The sequence below is a fragment of the Gorilla gorilla genome, chromosome 1 (assembly GCF_029281585.2).
Source record: "Gorilla gorilla gorilla isolate KB3781 chromosome 1, NHGRI_mGorGor1-v2.1_pri, whole genome shotgun sequence".
Taxonomy (NCBI): domain Eukaryota; kingdom Metazoa; phylum Chordata; class Mammalia; order Primates; family Hominidae; genus Gorilla; species Gorilla gorilla.
Genome location: NC_073224.2, coordinates 87,025,890 through 87,044,332, shown reverse-complemented (window position 1 = coordinate 87,044,332; position 18,443 = coordinate 87,025,890). Strand labels below are relative to the sequence as shown.

Below are 18,443 nucleotides of genomic sequence, written 5' to 3'. Positions count from 1 at the left end.
AGAGAGGGATGTGGGGAAGTGACAGTCACTTTTAAACAGCCAGATCTTGTGAGAACTCATTCACTATCATGAAGACAGCACCAAGAGGATGGTACTAAATCATTCATGAGAAACCCCACCCTCATGATCAAATCACCTCCCACCAGGCCCCACCTCCAACACTGGGGATTACAATTTGACATGAGATTTGAGTGAGAACACGGATCCAAACCATATCAGAGATGGTGGTTATACAATGCGATAAACGTCACTGGATTGTACACTTTAAGATGGTTGTTTTATGTTGTGTGAACTTCACCTCAATAAAAAAAATATTTAATGTACATTCAGCCAAAAGAAGATTTGGAATAGGAAAGGTCATGGAGATATATTAACAGCCATTTGACGGGTGGTAAGGAAAAGAGTGGTTATTAGACTGTTTTGTGGCCCTCAAAAGGTAGAACTAGATCGAGTTGGTGAGCATTATAAAACCATCACAAAACCCTGGAGAGAGGACCCAGTGCTGAAGAACCATTTGCCTGCCATGAGACATGAGGGAAGTACCAGTGAATGCCATTGAAAGCAGCATCCCTGGGTCCAAGGGATGGTCAAAGGACCACTACCCAACCCTTCCCTAGCCTACACCTCTATTACAGATGACCGCAAGATTTATTTGCTCATTGCTGCCAACCAAGGCTGCACTCACTGCAGTTGCTATCAGTTTATCATGGGTAGAAGGAATGTGCAGTAGAGAACTAACTAACTGCCCACCTACCTCCACAATCCTATCAGGACAAATCACCATGGCTCACATTTCCTTACATTTGGCATGTAAGCCCCTCTTACTGTCTGTCCTCTATCTCCTAGACAGTTAACCTAAACTGTTCTCTCCCGACCCAACCTTGATTTTCATCCCAAATGCTTCCTTGCCATCTCTGGGATTCCTGTCTTCACCATCACCAAACTCCCCTCAATCTTCCAGTTTCCTGTTCAAACTTTTCTCCTACCTCCTTGCTTTGTCATTAGCCTGACTGCCTCCCTAGGACATCACTTCCCCTGCAGATCTCTCAAGATGACAATATTTATTCTCCACACAGCACGTACTTCAGGGTTGGAAGGCAGGGGCAATCTTCTCCTTTATAATGAGTGCCTCTTATATATCTTTGTTCATCTGCCCTCTTGTAAAAAAAAAACACACACACACACAAAGAAGAAATAAAATAACTCTGCTTCTTTGAAGCTTGTGACACTGAGATAAACCATCTCACTATCCTCATTGTAGTGACCTCCCAACTCCTCATGCAAGATTGGCTTTGGCACCTAGTTCCTCATCTTCCTTTCCCTGTAAGCACTTCTCATAGTCTTACGGGACTTCACCATCCATGGCACAACCCATACCACAGCCCAGATCCTCAGCTCTCCAATGACATTTTCCTCCACTAGACTTGAGCTACTTCCTTCCCTAGGCACAGCCTCAACCTCGACAGAACCTAAGACTGTACCATCTCTAAAGTCACATGTTCAAACACTTCACTCTTTAACCACTGTCTCCTATTCTTGCAAGGGTATTGCTCAAGTATCTCATTGCAATGCTTTTTACTTCTACCTCATTGAACCTCCAGGCCATTAAACATTTCCTTATTTCTAACCATCAGGTTTCTCCTTACTTGTTTGTTTGTTTATTTGTTTCTTTGTTTTTTTTTTTTTTTTTTTTGAGACAGGGTCTCACTCTGTTGCCCAGGCTGGAGTGCAGTGGTATGATCTCGGCTCACTGCAGCCTCCATCTCCCTGGTTCAAGTGATTCTCATGTCTCAGCCTCCTGAGTAGCTGGGACTACAGGTGCATGCCACTACGTCCGGCTAAGATTTTGTATTTTTATTAGAGAAGGGGTTTTGCCATGTTGGCCAAGCTGGTCTCGAACTCCTAACCTCAGGTGATCCACCTGCCTCAGCCTCCCAAAGTGCTGAGATTATAGGCATGAGCCACTATGCCCCACCTGGTTTCTCCTTATTTATTTCAAGTCTATGCTGCACTATTAAAACTGCCTTGACAAAAATTATAATACTGAGAAAATTATGACAGTGAAAGAGATCTGATATAATCAAACCCCATCTTGCCTTTACCTTCCAGACTGCCCTTAATAATTCCTGAGCTTGGGCCAAGCTATCTTTGGCAGAAATTTAGTTTATAGTTTAAATGATAATAGCCCTTCTCCAAAACTAAACTGCCTTTGTAAAACTAATAAAAGACCACCAATGAAAGGTTAGGAGGATGAGAGGAGCCTGAATTCTGCTAAGGTGTAGATGTAAACAATTACCAACTGTTATTCCGGAGGTCACAAGATTTGCAACATCGCCAATTACTCCTGCAGATAACAGCGCTATCATAGAATCTGATTGGTCTTTTGAGATGTCTTTTCAGATTCTTACATTTCAACTGGTGGCTCTACCTGGACCCATCAACAAGTCCTGTGGCTCCACCCAGAAGCAGACTTAACATGCACAAGGACCATTTTCCACACCGCTGTGATTGCATCCCACCAATCAGCAGCACCCATTCCTCTGCCTGCCAAATTATCCTTGAAAAATCTTAGCCTTAGAATTTTGGGGGAGGCTGATTTCAGTAAAAACAAAACTCCAGTCTCCCATTTGGCCGGCTCTGCATGAATTAAATTCTTTCTCTATTGCAATTCCCATGTTGATAAATCACCTTTATCTGTGCAGCAAACAAAATAAACCCATTGGACAGTTACACTGTTGGCAGATATATCTTGCTTCCAAAATTGGATTTTTGTTAAATGAATTTATTCTGTTTTCTTGATATTTACAACTGTGAATGTTGTGTCTGAATTCTCTTTATTTCTTGTTGAAAAGAACTATATTGCTACAGCCAGTACATACAGATGGATAGCTAATTACTCAACATGGGGGGGATGTGACCATCACTGCACTGTGCAAGTGAATGTTACCCATTGTCCACTTTTCCCAAACTACATAGTGTTATATGGTATATGACCCAATCAACGGTGGCAAAGCTCCAGAAATACCACATAGACATCAGGGACTCTTTAAACTAATCAGCCTGTAGTCCTTTTTCAGTAATTTCCAAACCTGGTTGTGCATCCAAATCACTTGGTAACATTAAAAAAACAAAAAAATATACACACAACATTCGCTCCCAATCCTACTGAATCAGAATATTTTGGGTTGGTTCAGGAACAGATTCAGGAGTTTTTCAGGGTCCAAGGTTTATATAATTTGAGGTCTCTCTTTGAGAAAAGGAACGTAAAATCTTCTTGCTTTTATAGATCTTACAAAGATGTATTACCATGTAAACACATTCCTAGGACCCAGGCCCTTGTAATTTAAAGGTTTATCTAAGTAATGGGCCCTGAAGCTAAATTTTCATTATCTTCAGGGCAAATTACCTGTGGGTTAGGATTTAGGAATATATCTCTCTGTGTATGTGTGTGCACATGAGCATGTACCTTTGTGTGGATTTTTTTTTTTTTTTTCTGAGACAGAGTCTCGCTCTGTCACCAGGCTGGAGTGCAGTGGCATGATCTCTGCTCACTGCGAACTCCGCCTCCCAGGCTCAAGCGATTCTTCTGCCTCAGCCTCTTGAGTAGCTGGGACTGCAGGCACGCACCACTATGCCCAGCTAATTTTTGTATTTTTAGTAGAGTCGGGGTTTCGCCATGTTGGCCAGGATGGTCTTGATCTCTTGACCTCGTGATCCACCCGCCTCCACCTCCCAAAGTGCTGGGATTACAGGCGTGAGTCACCACGCCCAGCACTTGTGTGGGTGTTTTAAGCTCCTAGGTGAGTGAATACAAAACTAGATCTTTCCCTTCTGTAGCATCTGTACTGTTTACTCTATGCACCTCAATATTTTTTCTTTTAGTATCTTTCCTTTTTCTCTCTTATTACTTCCTCTTGTGCTATTTTTACACCTTCTTTTTTAAAAATTTTTTTCCCTTTTATTTCTATTGACCTTTAGCCCTCACAATGATTCCTACAAGCCCCATTTCTGTAAATGGGGATTGAAATAATTGCTGGACTTTTGAGAGATAGATATATTAAATTGCAAACTGGCAGTAGTGGGGGCAGTTGATACATAACTAGGTTTTAAAGTCTAGCCTTCTGAGACCACTCATTCCATTTGTGAAAAGTGATTCTACTTCTTATTTTGAGCCAAAATATGCATTCATTCACCCATGCATTGATTTATTCATTCAATAAATATTTGTTGGATGTCCACTCTGCATCAGGAATGTGCTAGGTTCTGGGAATACAGCAATGAACAAGGTAATTTTTCCCTACCCCTAAGGAACTTAGAATTTAGTGGGGAAGACAAACATTAAACAAACAATTGTGCAAGTAATAATCTATAATTATTTATTACAATTAAAGGAAGGAAGAGACATATGGATTATGAGGGTATCAAAGAGGAGACCTAGTGTAAGTAGCCAGTTCTCATGAAGGGACATGTATTAGTTGGAGTTCTCCAGAGAAACAGAACCAATGGTGTGTGTGTGTGTGTGTGTGCATGTGTGTGTGTGTGTGTTGGCGTGTGGGGGTGTGGTATTTTTTATAGAAATTGTCTCACACAATTATGGAAGCTGAGAAGTCCCATGGCCTGCTGTCTACGAGCTGAGAACCAGGAAAGCCAGTGGAATACTTCAAAGTCCAAAGGCCCTAGAACCAAGAGTGCCAGTGTTGGAAGGCAGGAGAAGATGGGTATCCCAGCTTAAAAAGAGAGTGAATTCACTCTTTTAGCTCTACATAGGGCCTCAATGGGTTGGATCATGGCCACCCACATTGGTGAAGGCAATCCTCTTAGTCTACCAATTAAATACTAATCTCTTTGGAAATACTCTCACAGACACACTGAGAAATAATGTTTTATCAGGGTGATAGAAATCTTCTGGAGTTAAACAATGGTGATAGCTGTACAATCACATACATTTTTAAAGGGTGCATTTTATGGAAAGTGAGTTTTATCTAAATAAAATTTCTAAGAAAGAACCTTAACACAGAGATAAACATAAGCACGTTTATTGTCAACCTTTATAGTGTTACGTCAAATAGGTCTGACATAAGCTTAAATAAATATATACTTTAAAAATTATAAAATATTTTAAGTTATAATTTAAAATTCTCAATAAAACTCAAACACAAACCACATTGGTATTTCACACAGCTAATTTCTAATGCAGTTTACATAAATATTTACAACACTTAAACAATTTCAAAGAAAATAACACTGTATTCCATACATAGCCTGATCACAGTAGTTGTTCTCTCTTATTTCCCAGAGTTTTTCTGCCCCTTTAAAAGAACCTCTGCTGTTCTGATCCTTATCACATCTCTGTTTTGACTGTTGGCTTTGTCATTGCCAGTGTTCAGGCAGAACTTCTCTGAAACTTTTTTTTTTCAACACATGCTAAGTTAATGGAAGTGTAGGAAAGTTTTGATTCTCACACTCCTCAAGGCTAGAGCAGCTTTGGCAATTACTGACTGAGAATTTCTCATTGCCAGTGATCAACTGAAAACTGGAGATTCCTTTGGAATTGTTAAATCTGCTTATAAATAAACATAAATGCTTGCTCACACAGACATTCCTCTCTTCCAGAGCACCCTAACATACAGAAGAAAACAAATAGGGAATAACTATTAGACATCTTCATTCATTAAAAATCTACCAGATGACTCTTTTACATGGTGAGTTTCTATTGTGAATTTAAAATCTTCCATAATATACAAGAATTATGTTTACATATCACATCTGACAAACATCTTTGTAGGAATGCAAAGCACATCCATCTTTCTGTATTCTTTTCCAACAAAGACATTCATAAAATTATACCTTCGTGTGTTTGCATTTATGCTTTTATTAGTTCAAAACATTTGGCCTCATGGAAGTTTTTCATCGTGGAAACCACATATTTCTGAAAAAATATCTGACAATATACAAACCTTCCATTCAGTTTTTACTCTCCAATTCTACCATGTTTTCAAAAAACAACTGTGGTAAAAACACTCAGAACTTTATTCTGGTTAACATCATGCCTTGCTAGGGGACAATAGTTTCCCTTTTTGAAATAAATTTAAAACAGATGTAACATAATTTGTTAATAAACTATGAGGGGGTAATCTAGAATAAGTAACTTTTACCATATCATAGTTGACAGCATTTACAAGTTTTTTAAGTCCCTACCACACTTGTATTGAATGAAGAATTATGGAAGATTATAATGTATTCAATGCAAGTAAAAATATCACAATCCTTAAGAACTCTTTAAGAAGCACGGAATCCCATAGGGATGAAAGTGATTAAATTGTGCATAGTAACCCTCGCACAGAGCATTCAGTAGGATTTGCACCATTAACAACCCTCCATGCATTTGCCTGTGGGCATTCAACATCTGTCATTTTTTTAAGTTATAATGTTTTTAGTCATTTTTTTCCTCTAAACTCTGGATAATTATTATTCATTCTTATGACAGCAACTGTGTAATCAGCTGTCGAAACACTGTGAAGGGCAAAAGAAAGAAAGCCACAAAATATTGTGTTTCTGTGCCAAGATTTTACAGCGAGCAAGGGAGAGTTAGAAAAGGAATTCTGAGATTTCAGAGTCTTGGTCTCTTCACCTTTGCTTGGAAGAAAATATCCTTTCCCTTCATCAGCCAACACTCTCTTGATCCTGAGAGTAGGAAAGGGAACACTGAGTCTTTTCAGTTGAAGGCCGTCCTTGCCTGCTGGACTTTGATCTATTGAAGTGGTGATGGGTGTTGCTGTTTCAGCCATAAAGGCATCTGGCATAGTAGGCAAGAAGGGCCAGAGACCCGAGGAGAGTTATCTGTCTCTGTTAACTTCAGTGTATCCCTCTAGTTCCCCAGATGCACCTGTTTCTGTAAATATAAACATGCATGTCATCAGAACACTTAATATTCTGCATACTGATCACGACAACAAAATGTACCTTCTAACACAGACACTCTCACTAGGATAGACCATGTAGGAACATCGAATTCTATTCAGTTAGGACAGTGATGATGTCTACTACATATTATACCTCTGTCAAAACCTACAGAATATACAACACAGAGTGAATTCTAATGTAGCCTGTGGACATTAATGAATAATAATGTATCAATATTGGCCCATCAGTTGTAACACTAATATAAGATGTTAATAACAGGGGGAATTGAAGGGGTGGTGAGGAGATATGTTGGAACTCTTTGTGCTTTCTGCTCAATTTTTCTGTAAACTTAAAACCGCACACACAAAAAAAGTTATTTTAATTTTTTAAAAAGTATTCAGAGGGACTTGACCTTTCCAAATTCTCTCAAAGCAGGTTGGAGTAGTTAAGAACTCAAATTTTAGAACCAGACTGCCAGAGTTTGAATCCTGGCTACACCACTTACTAGCTTTGAGATTTCAGACAATTTACTTAACTTCTCTCTGTCTCATTTTCTTCATCTGTGTGATGAGAAATAAAGTAACAGGCCAGGCCCAGTGGCTCACGCCTGTAATCCCAGCACTTTGAGAGGCCAAGGTGGGTGGATCAGGAGTTCAAGACCAGCCTGGCCAACATGACGAAAATATACAAAATCTCTACTAAAAATACAAAAATTAGCTGGGTGTGGTGGCAGGCACCTGTAATCCCAGCTACTCAGGAGGCTGAGGCAGGAGAATTGCTTGAACCCAGGAGGCGGAGGTTGCAGTGAGCCAAGATCATGCCACTGCACTCCAGTCTAGGCAACAGAATGAGACTCCATCTCAAAATTTAAAAAAAAAAAAAGTAAAAAGAAAAGATAAGAAATATAGTAACAGCCCCTATCTCAGAGTTCCTAGCTTAGAAAAATTCCCAGAATATAGTAAGTGCAATGTAAGGGTCAGCTATCTTCATTATTATTATCTATCATAAATGAAATTACACAATAAAGCTAGATCTGTTTCTTTCCTCTCCTTCTACCAAAAAATAAAACAACTTTCCAGAACAATACCCAGGTGATGATTTCTCCGCTGCTCCCTCCCTAAGATATTGGCAAGTTTGGAGGGTTCAAGGAGAAACAGAGCATGTAGAGAAGATACCTCTCTCATAACCATTTGTGATTTACAAGTCTTACCTGATTCTTTTGAACTTAAAGGATGTAAGAAGGCTTTTGGTAGCTTCCATCTGATTCAAGGCTTTGGCAGCTGCTGCGGAATACATGAGAACACTAGGTAAAGCACTGTCTTCCAACATGAAGAGAGAAAAATATGTGGAATGTTCAATGGCATGCTTTGTATAAGAATGCAACTTACCTGGCAGGAACAAATTTCTTTGCTGCAAAAGAAAAGACAAACAACCATTAATTCAGACTAAATGACTTTTAAGGATATATTAAATCCAGATACAATATGACTTAATTCATCAAGTGTTGCAAACTCGATGCTTCAGGGCCTCTGTAATAATCAGAGCACAAGCATGGCTCTGTGGCATCTAGGGTAAAATGCAAAGTGCACAGCCATCCAAAGGGCATAGCAGCTTCCTAATGCCAGCAAATAGCTACGGGGTCATCTTGCCCAATTCAGCTCCCAATTTTTCATGAGAAGTCCAAAGTCTTAATTTAAATGTGAGATTTCCTATTTTGTAAACGTCAGAACTTAACTCAAAAATGTTTTAAGTACTCTTAAACATGTAAGCCAAACAAACCATGAGTGTAGTCAGATGTGCTTCCATATTCCTTATGAGAGACTCCCAAATTTAAGCCTGTACTCCAAATAAATCTCCTTAGGAAGAATTTTATCCATTTTCCTTAGAGCGTTCATCATGGCAGCTCCATTGCACAATTCCGGGAGGCATCATATAATTCAACATTAATAGCACCCCCTGGAGTTGTACAATATTAGGCACGACTAACATTTTTATTTCCTGAAACACTTCCCACACTGAGTTGTACTACTAACTCTTTTCTTAAGACTTCTGCTTAATTATACTGCATTTTATCCAGATTCTAATTATTGTTTAAATCAGTAAGCAAGACCATGGCTTATCAATGAGAAAGAAATGTATTTTCAAAAACATTTTTGAAGTACATTCATAAACTTCCTCACCTTTCCGTAAGCATTTCCGAAGCCAGAGGAGAAATGGTGCTAATGTCAGGAGGGAGAGTCCAGCAGCAGAAAGTCCAGCTACCAAGGGAATGTTGGACTCAGTGGGAGCTAAGGAAATAAGAGACGAAGAAATGTCATGAGGAGGAATTGATGTTAAAGTCTCTCCGTCCTGTCCCTTTGGCCTTTTTTCTGTACATTCATTACTAGGAGCAGAAGAGCTATCTAGTTTAATACAAGAAGCAGAGATGTGGCATTACAGGCCTTTGAGATCTGCTCCAAGACACCTTTGAAGCTATTTCCACCATTGGCAGGCAGAACTCTAACTTGCCAAGCTCGTTCACAATACCACACCACACCTTGGTTAATAAACACTGCACTTGCTTGCTCTCTTGCTCTCACTCCCTCTTATTTTCCATTTCCCCTTTCTCCTCTCCTCTCTCTGTCTCCTTTTTCCAGTTGTCAGAATTCTACCCATTCCATCAACATGCAACTTCTGTTTTTTCTCTATCCCCATACAACTTAATATTCACAACTTGTCAACCTGGGCAAACTTTCTGGTTTGGATATAATGAATAGTTGATTACTGTAACAAGATAGCTCCCCCTTTTTCTTTTTAATTGCCAGACAACCACCATCAATCAATGCATCACCTTCACAGGTAGGTAGCAGGCCAGACCAGTGTCCTGTGGCTCCACATGTCAGAGCTGCAGAGCCATTGAGCGTCCATCCTTCAGGACAGGCGAACTTGCACTCAGTGCCAAACACGGGCTCCCCACTGCAGCTCATGTTGATCTTTCCCGGAACTGCCAGGCTTGAACATTTTACCACTGCAAATGTTAGGTACACAGGCAGAGTTTCAGAAAATCTACTGGAAAACTTCCAAAACTTGCTTAAAAGTCAACAATAAATGTAATGTGTAAGCGCTACTTAGTTTTCAGCATGTAGGAAATTAGGACCAAACCCCCTTGGGGCAATCTAGGTTCAGAAACTTTATGAAGTATTTGACCTGTACCCTAAAAAAGTCTGCACTCAATTCTACCTTGGCAGGAAGGAACCTCTTCTGTCCATTGTCCCTGAGATGTGCACTCAAGTTGAGTTGATCCATGTAATTCAAATCCCTCCTCACAGCTGAAGGCACAAGAGGACTTGTAGGTGAATTCTCCAATAGGGGAATGAGCACACCTCACCAAACCCTTCGGGGGCTGGTGGACAGCATCGCATCTCACAGCTGGAACACACGAGAGAGCACTTTAGAAGTTTGTTTGCATCTCCAGCAATACGTTTCCCAAGGTAACCAAGTTCCCAAGCTCTTCAATAGTTTTTTTTATCTTAAAATAAAATAAAAACAAAGACTGTACCTTCACATGTGGGCTTCTCGTTGTCCCACTCCCCTGTGGGGCCACATTGGAGCCTTTTGGATCCCTTCAACACAAAACCCTGCTCACAGGAGAACTCACAGCTGGACCCATAACGGAAACTGCCAGAAGCACTAGGAAGACAATTCATGTAGCCTCGCTCGGGGTTGGACAAGGCTGTGCACTGGAAAGCTGAGACATCAAAATGATGGTCAGAAAATATTGCAGTGGAACTAGAGAGTACTTGGCATTTGTTGAGTGAACCCAGTTCATTCAAGCAACACTTGGAGAACTGAAGATTCTTTATAATTCCCTGGACAAATGGGAAGATGGCTGTGTTTTCTTTGAATTTCAGCCCCCTCACTGATCATGGCACTAATTAAAAGACTAATTAATCAGAACATTAGTTCCTGAGCACTGTTCTTCTAACACACAAAATAAATTATGGTCAAAGGAAAGATTTCACACAGTCTGAGGACAACATATGGGTCATGGACGTTTATAGATGGTGCCAAAAAGAAAGAAAAGAAAGCACCCCTATAAAATTCGTCTGTTTTGCCGTTTGGTTTTTGTGTTATAATGTTTTGCTACTGGAAATCATTCTGTGCTGGCTTTGGCTAGGAGAAGGCCAGTGCCTGATAGTAAAAACTGCTTGTTTTCAATATCCTTGCTCTCACTTTAAAGTGAATTAAAATTTACTGCTTATATACGCATCAATACTATCTCTGTAGCTGACACCATGCTTGAAACAGTCTCATCACTGCTAATTATGAGCTGTTTCGGAAGACAGATGTGATGAGAGTTTTACATTCAAATCGTGTTCTCATTATTCTGCTTTCCAAATTGTCTAATATGATTCCTTTAGATTAAGAATTCTGTCTATTCCATGCTAATGTCTATACAGTTTTATCAGCACATCACAGTTAAAAAAAAAACAGCAAAGAATTCATTCTTAACACATATGATCCTTTCCCTGGCCAAACATTAGTTCTTTTAAATGAATCTCAAAGATACGAGGGTTGCTCATCAAATCTGATTTCTATAGTTAAAGTGGGTATTGGTTTTTTTTTTTTCACTCTCCAAGTTTGAAGATGGTTGTTCTTTAAGAAAGTATAAATCGAAGGATCTCAAGCTTACCTTCACAAACTGGGATTTGCTGTGTCCACTGCCCTTGAGTGGTGCATTCAACCTGGGCTGGTCCCTGCAACATGAAGCCTTCCTCACAGGTGAAGTTGCAGGATGATTTGAAGCTGAACTCTCCAGCAGGGGAATGGCTGCAACTCACAGAGCCATTCTGAGGCTGGCGGATGGCCCTGCATGTCACAGCTGTAACAAATATACCCATTGATATTAGCACGGCCTAGAATTAGCTTGCCCATTTCCAGTATGGGTTGAGAGAAAGAATGTTCACAGTAAGTCTCCATGTGGAACAACTCTACCTTTACACGTTGGCTTCTCGTTGTCCCAATTCCCAGATGAGGTACACTGAAGGCTCTGGGCTCCCATTAGTTCAAATCCTTCTTCACAGTCAAATGTACAGGTTGTGTTCCATGGGAAGCTTCCAGGGTTTTGGAAACATTCCACGAACCCATTGGCTGGATTTGTCACAGCATCACACTCAACCACTGGGGATTTGAAAGAGCACCATGAATTTTACAGAAGAACGATCTTTTCACTTCCTATTGAGCTGGGTGCCTAACAGAGTGAGGAAGCTGCCTTCAAAGGGTAGATCCCAAAGTCCTATGTCAATTCTTAGGGACATGCACAGCCAGAATAAAAGCTTTTATTCTTTTTCTCGAATAAAAGCTTTTATTCTTTTTCATGGATATTCTATCTTTTCTGATTTTCACTTTGCCTATGCTGAGTGGTCTCTAATCTATGTTATCATTTACGTGAGGTAAAAATTAAAAAAAAATAGATTCCAGATTAGGAGTTATGACTAGTACTGACATATGTAGGCTATTCATTTATTTTAGCCCATCAGAGCCTGAAGAACTGATTTTTCTTTTTTTTTTTCTTTTGGCCTCTGGTTCAGAAAGATAAAATTAAGAGAGAAAAAGAGATACTAAGACTGCTTGACTATCATGGTCTTAAGTTAGTCCCATGGCTTGGAAAAGTTAAACAGGGAAACAAGATGAGAAATCCATTGAGATTTCTAGAGCTTTACTGTTTTATGGTCTCCCTTACAAATCACCAGAGCCTCAGAAACACCCATTTCAAGCATAGAATAAAAAAACCTCTCTCAACCCAAGCAGGTACTGGGTTGGCAATATACATTGGCTGAGAGAACAAGTTGTATTAAAAACAAAAACAAAAAAAAACTTTCCCTGAAGTTTTGAAAATGTAAGTTGAGTTAAAAAACAGAAGCAATGAGGGATGAGTTACAGAATGTTCTGTGCATTCTCAGAGGGATTTACCATTGCAGGCTGAAATAGGAGCACTCCATTCTCCAGAGGACATACACTGCATGGTCTCCATGCTGCTTGGCAGGTAGCCCCTATCACAGCTGACAGAGCAGGAAGAATTGTAGCTGAAGTTTCCCAGTGGGTGACTGCAAACCAGGCTTCCATGCTCAGGGGATTCCAGGGCTGTACAGTTCACAACTGAAAAAGAAACCCAAATCAGTTCTACTCATCTCTCACCTTTAACAGATAAGAACACTGGAAACTAGAACTACAGTTTGTTCTTTTTTTTTTTTAGTTTAAAAATTTATAAAATTTCTAATGGAATATGTAAAATTGACTGTAATTCTACCCCTTTTCTTTTATTCAAGAAAACACTGATCCATAACAACAACAACAACAAAAAAGCAGTGATGACAACCATAAAAAAGAAATATTGAGTGATATGGGGAGAGTAGTGTAATTGTGTTTATCTCAAAACTGTTCAAATTATATGAACAAACACAGCAAACTTAGGTACCACAACAAATTTCTTGTTACTTTTCTCACAACTGCTAAAAATACTACAGTAAGCTTCCAACCAGGGTGAGAACCATTCACAAAGCTATATTTCAAATTTAAGTACTAGAATACATTACAAATTTTAAAACCCTAATGCTGCACTGTCTACTGTAGTAGCCACTATCTGTGTGGCTACTCAAATTTAAACTTGAATTCATTGAAATCAAATGACATTTAAAATTCAGTTCCTCAGTGTCACCAGCCACATTTCAAGTACTCAATAACCACATGTGGCTCATAGGTACACACTGGAAAACACAGCTATGGAACATTTCCATTATCACAAAAGCTGTACTGCACAACGCTGTGCTAAGGAATCTTGGAGAGAAGCTCATCTAACTCTCTTAATGTACAAATTTAGGAACTGAGACCTCATTTCATTCAAGCAGCTTGCTCCATGCTACACAGCTAGTCATTACAGAGCCAGAGGCCAGAGCATGAACCAAGATACCCTGGACTCTGTAACTCACTCATTTCTACTGCAACGTCTTGTTACCACCTAGATGAGGTGAGTACATGTTCCTTGCAGGGACACAGAATTACAGTTTATTGAATGTGTCCTGTGTGCCAGGCACCATGTAACCATGAGCCTATGAAGTTCACACTATTATTATCCTCATTTTACAATGAGAAAACTGACATAGAGAGTTAAACTATCTTGTCAAGGTGCCAAAATAAATAACTGGTGAATCTAGGACTCAAACCCAGCAGGGTCTGACTTCATAGTCTCAGCTCACGATCACCATATGACACCATCTGCACCAGGGAAGGGAAGGCATGCAGACCTGACTCTAATGCCAGCTAGGACGTGAGATGGTGCTACCATCTCAAGTGAAGAAAGAGGTGAGAACCAGACTTACTTTGCTCACACTTGAGTCCACTGAAGCCAGGGTCACACTTGCAAGTGTAATTATTGATGGTCTCCACACATTCACCGTGGCCACTGCAGGATGTATTGGTACAGGCAGCTACGGAAAATACAAAGCATGATGAGGAGGACTATTACTGTGCTTATACTGAGTGCCTTTGATTTTAGAATCAACAGGGTGCAACAGAGACATCAGCAGTGCTACAGAGTGCCATAGACTTTAAGTGAAGTGTTTTACAAAGTTCCAAATCTGAGTTTCAGGCCCACCTATACTAAACCTTGTTGCTAATGTATAGCTGTGGCTGGCACCTACCGTAGAAAATTTACTTCTTCACAAACTCTGAAGACAGTTCCCCTACCACAAATAAACAAGTAATTAAAATATGTATTGTGTGTGTGCATTTTTATGTGTAAAGAACTACATATTTGCCTACAGTATTTATATACATTTTATATATATATACACACACACATATATGTGTATATATGTGTATATATATGTGTGTGTATATATATAAAATGTATATAAATACTATAGGCTATATATATATATACACACATATATGTCTGTGTGTATATATGTGTGTGTGTGTATATATATACATATCCACATATTCTTGCCCACATTCACACAAAACAGCAAAAGACAGAAACTTTAGCAGTTAAACAGAATCTTTTGGAACATAAAATGACCACAATAGAGAGCAGTTTTTGCATGCTGTAAATTTGCCAAGATGCCCACACACTGAAACTACCTCCCACTGCTGCCGCAAACTCCCTACCTGTGTAGCATAGGGCAAGCTTCTTCTTGCTGCACCTCTCATCATTCCACATGCCCACATCTTTTTCTCTCTTGATGTAGATCTCCACGCAGTCCTCATCTTTTTGCCTATTGTTGGGTTCACCTGGAGCCCAGTTCTTGGCTTCTTCCGTCAGAGGTTTCTGGGTTCCTACCCAGACCCACACATTGTTGACTTTTCTGATTCCAATCCAGTAATAATTTGGTGAATAGCTCAATATGGAGTTTAGGTACTCAATCTCTTCTTTGTTTTGAATTGCAACCAGATGCGTGTACCTTTGCTGACAATAAGCACTGGCCTCATCATAAGTCATAGCTTCCGTGGAGGTGTTGTAAGACCAGGCTCCACTCTCTTTAATGAGAAGCACTAGTGGGAGAAAAAGAAAAGAAATGGTAGAGTTTGGTACTGTTGTGGTTTAACTCTGACAACTGTGCTTTTTATTGTCATATTTTTGGCAATGTTTGTGACATGGCCCAGACTTTTCTCATCTTTTCAAAAGTAAGAGGTACGTATGAAGAAACAGCGACTTATTGTTTATCTCTTTTGTGACTGCCACCCACTAGGTGCTTTATCCACACTCACTCACAACACTATAGTATACCCATTTTGTAGTAGAATAATAATCAGAATAACTAAGCTTTATCGAGCACTTAGTATGCACCAAGAAGCACTATATGAGGTACTTTCCATGAACCATGCTATTGAATCCTCACAATGCATCTGGGAAATAGGTCATTTATGATCCACACTTTACACTTAAGGAAAGGGAGACACCAAGAGGTAAAGGAAATGACCCCAAGCCCAGGGAAGAACACTTTGCAGGTAGAGGTCAAGCATGCTGCCAGATATCCTGTGCAGGACAGCCCCAGACAAGCAAGGATATTTCAGTCTGAAATATCTATAGTGCGAGAATGAGAAATCTTGGTCTAATGACACTGACTTACCCAAAGTGAGAGCTGAGAAAAACTGTGAAGCAATCATGACTTCAAGAGTTCTTTTCACCCAAAGGTTTAGGCTTGAAATACTTTCCTGGGGAGATAAAACACAAAATGAATTAAAGAAGGAAATCGTGGGTAGCTAGTTACATTATTTTACCATGATGTTTAAGGCAGCATCCTAAGATTTTGGGTAAAGGACGCTAGTGCAATAATCTTTATTTCAGAGTTTAATCAAATAAATAAATTTTAAGACTTTCATCATTTAGGTCAAAGAGAAAAGACAGGTTTTAGCTACAATACAATAAGAGCTTGTACAGATGCGGTTTTTATTAGAAGGCCTTTTGCATATCTGTGTTTCATGGCCCGAGGCTGCCCTTATAAAGCATTCTGCACTTACCGTTTTGGGAAGCAGTTGTTCAAACACAGGATCTCTCAGGTGGGTATCACTGCTGCCTCTGTCTCAGGTCAGTATAGGAGTTTTGATGTGAAGTCAGCCAAGAACAGCTGAACACTACTTCGGCTGAGGCCCTTTTATAGGAGGGATTGCTTCCTGTGAATAATAGGAGGATATTGTCCACATCCAGTAAAGAGGAAATCCCCAATGGCATCCAAAAACTTTCCCGGGAATATCCACAATGCTTAAAATTACAATGATGTCAGAAACTCTGTCTCTTGAAGCTACTTCACCTTTGTCCATGCCTTTATATCGTATATGCAATTTTATTAATATGACAAAAATGCATGATTTTTAATTCTAATAACATAAAGTCTATGTCTTTAAAAAGTTGTAAAACTTTGCTTGTTAGTAGTGTCTCTCATGTAGTTGTGGTAGTAATTAGAATTTCAGAAACAGAAGGAAACCAAGAATAGGTTTGTCATCCATAGTCTACTACCTTCAATTTCTCATTCATAGCTGTGGATAACCAATCACTACTCATTTTTTCTTCCTTTTTCACCTGCCAATTCAACATATTTAACATGCACTGTCTCACAGAGGAATGACTCACAAGGTAGATATTAATCTTCAGATTTTGCACAGCAGTTATGCCTAAATTAAAATATTATCTAAAAATAATATCTAACACTCAAATGGTTAAAATAATGCCTTATTTAAAAAAAAATAAGAAAAATGGGAAATAGATATTTACATCTGGGAAAGTTTCATGGTTTGTTCGTGAAAAAAATAAAAAGGAGGCCAGGCACAGTGGCTCACGCCTGTAATCCCACCACTTTGGGAGGCCGAGGCAGGCGGATCACCTGAGGCCGGGAGTTCAAGACCAGCCTGACCAACATGGAGAAACGCCATCTCTACTAAAAATACAAAATTAGCTGGGTATGGTGGCGCATGCCTGTAATCCCAGCTACTTGGGAGGCTGAGGCAGGAGAATCGCTTGAACCCGGGAAGTGGAGGTTGCAGTGAGCCAAGATCATGCCAGTGCACTCCAGCCTGGGAAATGAGTGAAACTCTGTCTTAAAAAAAAAAAAAAAAAAAGGAAAAAAATAAAACGGAAAACTGTATATCTATATTTAATTGGTCAAAATTTTGTTTAAAATTTTTGAAATGTTAATGTGCAAAGAATAAAAATTCTTCCACAATGTTAACAGTGACTAACTCTGGATGGCAGGATTTGGGGTAATTTTTATATCCTTCATTATTATTTTCAGGATTTTCAAATTTTTTTCAATTTCCCTTTTTTTCACCTTTATAGTAACAAGAATACAGTTTAAAGAAACTTGTCTCTAGGCCAGGCATGATGGCTCATGCCTGTAATCCCAGCACTTTGGGAGGCTGAGGTGGGTGGATCACCTGAGGTCAGGAGTTCCAGACCAGCCTTGCCAATATGGTGAAACCCCATCTCTACTAAAAATACAAAAATTAGCCGGGGTGTAGTGGCACATGCCTGTAATCCCAGCTACTGGGGAGCCTGATGCAAGAGAATCGCTTGAACCCAGGAGGCAGAGGTTGCAGTGAGCTGAAATCGCACCATTGCACTCCAGCCTGGGCGACAGAGCAAGACTCCATCTCAAAAAAAAAGAAAAAAAGAAAAAGAAAAGAAAAGAAATTTGTTTCCAAATGCAACAGAAGGAGATGTATGTGGTATCCTATATTCCTGCTCTTCATTTTGACATTTCTTATGGGTGATTGTATATATTCCCCATCTCTGCATCTTACCCTATCTAAATGATGGTAACAGTAAATGGGGATCATTTTAATTTCCATATTCTGTAGGTTTTCAGAGCTTAAGTCAAGCTAATATTCTATATCTACAGCTTTTCAAAATAGGAGGTCTATCTAAAAATGTACTGTCAGCAGACCTGAATGAGTAGTGGCAAAAGCCTCGTTTTTCTCTTTACTTGTTAGCACTGGTCTTTCTGTGTTCATAAAGATGTCAAGACCCAAAAAAAAAAAACAAGAAAAGGGAAGAAAAATTCCAA

General features: G+C 39.5%; 1 protein-coding gene across 1 annotated transcript; it reads right to left on the bottom strand.

Annotated features, from left to right (window-relative positions):
- Positions 1-5,020: 5,020 nt before the first annotated feature.
- On the bottom strand, positions 5,021-16,557 carry SELE (selectin E). Its single transcript, XM_019026450.4, has 14 exons — positions 16,405-16,557; positions 16,014-16,098; positions 15,052-15,435; positions 14,262-14,369; positions 12,856-13,041; positions 11,878-12,063; positions 11,576-11,764; positions 10,442-10,630; positions 10,123-10,311; positions 9,734-9,910; positions 9,084-9,191; positions 8,292-8,313; positions 8,114-8,186; positions 5,021-6,892 (listed from the first exon to the last, which is right to left on the bottom strand). The coding sequence occupies exons 2-13, from the start codon at positions 16,048-16,050 to the stop codon at positions 8,129-8,131; spliced, it is 1,833 nt and encodes a 610-aa protein (XP_018881995.3). The 5' UTR covers positions 16,051-16,098; positions 16,405-16,557; the 3' UTR covers positions 5,021-6,892; positions 8,114-8,128.
- Between the last annotated feature and the right edge of the window lie 1,886 nt (positions 16,558-18,443).

Coding starts and splice junctions, on each gene's coding strand:
- SELE (XM_019026450.4), bottom strand. CDS start 16,050: ATGATTGCTTCACAGTTTTTCTCAGCTCTCACTTTGG. Junction 14,370..15,051: donor GCTTGCCCTATGCTACACAG/GTAGGGAGTTTG, acceptor TATTTTCCGTAG/CTGCCTGTACCAATACATCC. Junction 9,192..9,733: donor CCTGCTACCTACCTGTGAAG/GTGATGCATTGA, acceptor TTATTTCCTTAG/CTCCCACTGAGTCCAACATT.